General features: G+C 41.5%; 1 protein-coding gene across 1 annotated transcript; it reads right to left on the bottom strand.

The window, feature by feature from the left end:
- Positions 1-2,277: 2,277 nt before the first annotated feature.
- BCL2A1 (BCL2 related protein A1) lies at positions 2,278-5,006 on the bottom strand. The gene is made up of 2 exons (XM_023933611.2): positions 4,400-5,006; positions 2,278-3,158 (listed from the first exon to the last, which is right to left on the bottom strand). The coding sequence occupies exons 1-2, from the start codon at positions 4,817-4,819 to the stop codon at positions 3,054-3,056; spliced, it is 525 nt and encodes a 174-aa protein (XP_023789379.1). The 5' UTR covers positions 4,820-5,006; the 3' UTR covers positions 2,278-3,053.
- Between the last annotated feature and the right edge of the window lie 1,392 nt (positions 5,007-6,398).

The following is a 6,398-nucleotide window of genomic DNA, read 5'->3' on the forward strand; positions in this document are numbered from 1 at the left end:
GCGGCAGAGCCGGGCAGGGCCGCGGGGGCGGCCCGGGACCGCCCGGCCGCCGCTCCGAGCGCGGGTGGCACCGGCCCCACCGGCCTGGAGGGTCCCTGCCAACACCAGCCTTTCTATTTAATTTTTTTTTTTTTTTTTTCCCTGGCGGAGATCGCAAAGAATTTCCTCTTCTGTAATTTTGCTGTAGGAAGGGAAAGTACATTTCAGCGGGACGTTTTAGCAGCGTGTGCCGAGCAGTTTCATATCCCTGTAGCGGTGCCTGGGGCTCAGGTGGCCATCGGTGCCCAGCCCAGGAGCTGTGCCCACAGGGAAGCTGTGCCGGCCACGGCCCGAGGGAGGCCTTTGGGTTCCAAAACACTGCCCAGGGAGGTGGTGGAGTTTCCATCCCTGGCGGTGGAGTTTCCATCCCTGGAAGCGTTCAAGTCATGACTGGATGTGGCACTTAGTGCCGTGCTCCAGTTGACAAGATGCTGACCAGTCAAAGGTTGGACTCAATGACCTCAGAAGTTTCTTCTGATTCTGTGATTTTAAGTGCAGAAAGAGACATTTCTATAGGAGAACAGTTTTCATGAATCTCTTCTGTGTGGCTTTTGATGACATCTCAATTTAGCTACTGTGTGCATCGATGAAGTCATCAGCTGTCCCACTGGGCAGCTCTTTGACCTCACCTTTTGCTCTAGAAGCAGCACTTGTTTCTCTCCTGGCAGATCCAAGGATCCCTTAAACAGGAGTGCCCCAGGACCTGGGCCCTACTCAGTGTCATGTGTGGATAACTTCATGCCAATTACAGCTATACTATTTTATAAAACTTAGCTAGTAGCCCTGCTGTTTTCAGGTGTTTTACACTGCTTAGAATTGTGGTGGTACACCTCATGCTTTTCTTACTCTGCACTGAAAAGATGAGGTTTTGTCCTGGTGAAGTTAACCTGTATCCCACTGGACCATTAATGATCCAGGTTTCTTTTGTTTAAACCCTGCTCTTACCACGAAAGCAAGTTCTAAATTTATTGTATCACCTACATTTTGAAAAGACTCAGTCGCCCTTTATATTTAACTAAAAAATTGTACTTGAGTATGAAATAGGTTACTAGATCAGTGTAAAAGGAAATGGATGTGGTATTAATAGATTGGTGTTAGCCACTGTAATACATGCTTGCAGCAGTGCTCAAAAAGGAGCTGAGTAAGAATTGCTGTTCTTACCATGAAGGCAGACTGCTAATAAACACGTATATGCCATACCGTGTTTTGAAATGTCATTTCTGATGGGTGCCACCATAGGTGTTGTGGAGCTGGGTGTTTTCCTTTAGCTGCCCCTTGCCCTCTGAACGCTGCCATCTTTTCTTCAACAGCAACAAAGTTTACCTTACAAATCCCACCTGCATGTTAAATATTTCTTCTTTTCAATAAGGGAGAGGGATAAATACATGCTCTAACAAACATTAACATCTGTTTGTGTTCTGGGGTTAAACACACCAAGTTAGACCATGGAATCACAGAAAGGGACATTGAAAGCTCATGTGGTCCAGGCTTTCCTGGATTAGGGAGCCTAGATGAAACTGTCCAGTGCCCTGCCCTGAAAACTGCCAGGGAGGAGGGCTCTACCACATCCCTGGGCAGTTGTTCCAGTAAACAGTCGTTCTTACTGCAATAAAAAGTCTTATGTTGAGATGAAAGATGGAGAGCCCATACCAGAAGAGGCTAATTCAGTCTCTCAGTGTCACAAAGCTGGATTTTCTAGAGGGTCTGTCTCAGACAACAGTGGTGGTGAACTGCTGGCTCAGTTTGGTTCACCTCCCAACACATCTAAAAAAAGAAGAAGGGTGTTTGAACCCAGCTTTAGTTCCCTAATGGAAAGTCACTACAGCTGAAGAAAACCTTTCTAGAATGAATTCTTGAAGAACTACTGCTTAGCCTTTGAAAGCAAATGGAATGAATTTGAGTAAAAACATGAATTGCCCCAGACTGTAAAAGTCTGGAAGTCTCTTACATCACTCTCTGAGTTTGCTGAATTCTATGTTGTATCCTAAAACACTGATTACTGTCATCAGAGCTGATCCAGTTCATTTATTTTGCCACAAGATATCTGTTTCTTATACAAGCTTCCAAATAGTAGCTAAAAAGTACTACAGAAAATTAATGTCTTGACATCCATGGACATCAGACCAAACCCTTAAACTACCTGGATTTTCCAATAGATTGTGATAACTTTTCTAAGATTATTGTCCTAAGGCAGATTTTTTCCCATGCCCCAGATTTTCTGAAAAAAAGAGACCAATCTTATGACTTTAAATTACATATTTAAATGTATTTTCTTAAAATATTAGTGTATTTACACAAATTTCTCATATAAAAAATATTTTCTACTTGCCTATTTTTAAACATCTAGTTTAAAAAACATTCAGCCAAATGACTAGATCACACAAATATGAAAGAACATTCGTTGTAGATGTGAGCGATTAAAAAAATACAGCACAGAAACACATACCATTGCTATAACAGTGAGTGCACATTTTTAAGTTGCTATCTTCCACAAACAGTTCTTCCAATAGAAATTGTCTGTGTAACTTCTACCCACTTCTATACTGGAGTTCCTGTTTCTCTATTCTTCACAAAAATCCCCCCCACCTTTTTCTTATACAGAGGTTGCAATAAAATGCATTACAGTAGTATTTCATTTACAAAACAAATGAAATAAAAACTTGTTTCTTAACCCATTGGATTGTATTTCACTAAGACAATGTCCTTTCATGGAGATGCAAGAGAGATTCCAAGAACTGTCTGGATGTGGAAAATGATCTCAAAGCAATCCTGCCTGTAAGGGTGGACTTGAATTGCTGCATGGTGTTGTGCAGATTCCCCTTTGGAAGGATCTCATCTTCAGATTTGGTAATTAGATTAACGTTAAACACTGTATTTAGTCAAAATAAATACAAATAAATTAAAAACAAATTATAAAAGGAAATTATTCTCTTGTTGATATTGCTTGGAGGAAGGCTGAGATGTGAAGCTTGTGGCAATACCTAGATTACACATGAATGGCAGATCCTTTTACTTCAGTAGTACTCTCTGAACAAGGAAACAACAGCTATGAGCAGGGCTGTAATTTTGGAGAAAGACAGTAGTGATCTTCTTTCAAACTTTGTTAGGAAGCCATTTTCCTGTGGAAAAGAGCACGCACAGTTAGGGACAGTTTAAAAACAACATGTAGGGAAACCACACGGCTCTCTGTGTCAGATTAACAGTGCTGCAGCACTGTGCAGTGAGGGACAGCTCTTCAGAGCTCTGCCTCCAAAAGATGAATAGGGCTTTAAAAATAGTAGCTGAAAATAGCTGCACCTTGCTGAATGTTTGTTTTATCTCCAAGTCAAGACTGTGCCCTCCCTGTGCAAATAGAAAACAAATGTGAACTCTATCATCTGAGCCCACATCTTCCAGGAAGGTACAAGTACTGTGTTTCTGATGTAGTAATACACTCAGAAATATCTCCCTTTAAGCTTCCTTATTCTACTATGATGAGCCACCTATTATGACAGAATGTTGCCAGGAGTTGATACTTCTCTGAAATAAAATTGACTCTATTTGAAAGAGTTGGAAAGAGAAACCTTTATAATAAATCTGATGCATCAAGGGGTTATGAGTCACTATCACCTTTTTTTTTGCTGCTACAGAGAAGGATTAAAGCAAGCAGAAATAAAAAAAAGAAAAAAAAGAAAAGCAAGACACTAGAAAATAAATCAGGGGAAAAAACTAGCAGGAAATATGAGAGAAGTGGGATGAGAGGGGGTGGAAAGAGAAAGTGACATTTACATATAAGTAAAGGAAAAAAGTACCAAGGAAATAACCGGTGTCATTGATTCACATTCCCCTAACTGCAAAAAAAAAACAAGTATTGGTGTGATAAAACTTTGCAAACTTTGCAGAGCAAAAGGAAATTTCTCTTCACTGGCAGAATGGGAATTCTAGCAGCTTGGTAAAACAGTCCACTTAGTAATGAGTATTTTTCTCAATGTTGACCATTCACAGATGAAAGTTCTAGGATTATCTCAGTCCAAACAGAAAAGATTTAATGCCACTTATACTTATCTGTACATTTAACTGATTTGGGGGATTAAATAATGGCTTTTTTGAAATCCACACCTGACTTCATTTGTGAGGATCACACCTGTGTATTCTTTCCTTACCTTGAACTTAAGTATTTTTGGACCAGCTCCTCTATGAAGGCAAAATTGCTGCACTGACCTTAGGATGCCACTTAATTTTAGATTTAATAATGGAAATTTTAAGGTGACAAATATTAAACCACCAAATAAAACCATGAATAAAATGGCTTTGACAGTGTCTATAGTAATAATTAATGAAATTTCCTAATCTAGACTTTGGTGGAAAATGAGAAACTCACCCAGCCACCATTTGCATCAATCCATTCAGCTTTGTTGTTTATGATGTACTCTGTGATGAAATAAGAGATCTCCTCCTTCTCCTCTGCAGTCAGCTGAACTCCATGCTCTTGAAGCTTCTTGGTGAGAAGACCTCCAAATGTAAATATGGTCATAATTCGTCCCCAGTTAGTATTTCCATCAGCAAACTTTTCATCCATGACTCCATTGAAAATTCTCTTGGCAACAGCTACAGAGGTGATGTCAATCCTGTCCAGGAGTGGCCTGAGAGCCTCCTCGGTTTGGTCTTGCAGGGAAGATGCAATGGTTCGCAAGACATGAGCAACCCTGGTCTGGGCTGGTCCGAGCTGTGATTCCTGGAGCACATACTGCAGATAATCCTGAGCTAAGTAATAAACGTAATAGAACTCAGCAGTTTCCATTCAATACAAAATTCAGAGAGCAGTTCACTGCTCCTAATCAGGGTTGGCAGTGAGCAGCCACAGGACATGCACACGGTTTTGTTTCGTCTGGTTTTGATGGAATCTTTCTGGTTTTACCACAGAATTTCCTGTAAAAGGTAGTGACTTAGTGGTGTGCGTTGGGGAATATGTCACAGAGGAAATGAAAGAAAAAGTATCTCCTTTTATGTCTTGAGTGATTTATTTCTCCAAATACTGTGGTTCCGCAACTAAAATCGACCAGATTTTACCACATTCTTTAGCAGCCTAAATTGGCATTTTCTAGGGACTTTTGCTACATACCACTAGCAAAGGTTTGGCATTTGGCTTGCAAAATTCCAAGAATGGTGTGTGCTGGCAAAAGTTAGGCATTTGGCTTGAAAAAAACATGCCCAAGAAGTACACACTGCTGGAGATGCAGCCCTCCAGCACCCCCAGTCCAGTCTCTTCGCTGCCAGGGTTAAGGCTGTAACCTGTATTGCAGGTTTATGGGTTATTTCTGGTCACAACTTTGTGAAGAAACTGGTAGACATTCCCAACAGGATGGAAGAATGGATAAACTTTGTTCAGCACTCAGGGAGTTTTACAGAAGTGCAAAAAGTGGGAGCACAACGGAGGTACAATTATGAATGGACAAAGGGGAAAGTCAGCTTTACAGCATTATCCCTGTTCCAGACTTTCCCACACACTCTTCAAGGTCTTTCTTTGAAGATTTGAATGGAAAGCTTCAAAGATTTCCTTCTCCCATGGGGAGTTCTGCTGTAAAAGACATTAGAAGTATAAAAGACAATGCTAATGCAGGCAGCATGTCAGAACATGAGATGGAAAATACGGGGCCAGTGTTGTGTGATACCACCTGAATCTTTTAGGACTGGTAACAAAGAAGTATCATGATATCTACAACTGCTCTTAGATTCAAATTTTCTGTCAAGCTGTTATTTTTGGGACAAGAAGTAGGGTTATCTAGCCAGCTTTTTCCTTACAAACATCTTCTCCTGATGCATTCCAATCTTGGTAAGGGGCCAGAATGTGCCTGTAGAGAACTTCACCCCATTGCAAAGGCTTCAAAGAGCAGCAAGCAGTTTGATGTCTCTTTCTCCATCTTTCTTTATCCCTCTGCTTCTTACCCACCTCTCTTTTCACTGCTCTTCCTTCTTTGAAAGCAAAAGGCACCCCCAGCATCCTGCACCAACAGCTTTTCTTTGTCCCAGGAGTGGCTGTGAGCCTGTTTCCAGTCCTGGGCACTCCCTGATGCTCAGTCCTATGGAAGAGGAGAAGAGCTGCAGTCTCAGATGTCAGAAGACTGGTACCTAATTACACTGGGGAAAGCCTGTCTGGACTGTGAAACAGCTCTGGTGTCAGCACACTGCTAACCCCAGCCAGCCCCACAAAATGTGTGCACTGCTACTCTGACATCACAGTTTTTGCAGAAACCAATTGAGTAGGCCAGGGTAGTTTCCATTTCCTGCTGAGGGTTTTTCTGTATGTGGTCAGTCTGGCCAAAAGTGACACAGTAATCTTCCATCGTCGCAGGGCTTGAAACCTCGAGCTGGAACCAGCT

The sequence above is a fragment of the Cyanistes caeruleus genome, chromosome 13, assembly GCF_971803275.1.
Source record: "Cyanistes caeruleus chromosome 13, bCyaCae1.hap1.1, whole genome shotgun sequence".
In the NCBI taxonomy this organism is placed as follows: Eukaryota; Metazoa; Chordata; class Aves; order Passeriformes; family Paridae; genus Cyanistes; species Cyanistes caeruleus.

Bases quoted from the DNA above. Each gene is read 5' to 3' on its own strand.
- BCL2A1 (XM_023933611.2), bottom strand. From the start codon at position 4,819: ATGGAAACTGCTGAGTTCTATTACGTTTATTACTTAGCTCAGGATTAT. The intron at 3,159-4,399 runs GTGAGTTTCTCA...TCTTTTCCACAG, and splicing joins TTGATGCAAATGGTGGCTGG to GAAAATGGCTTCCTAACAAA.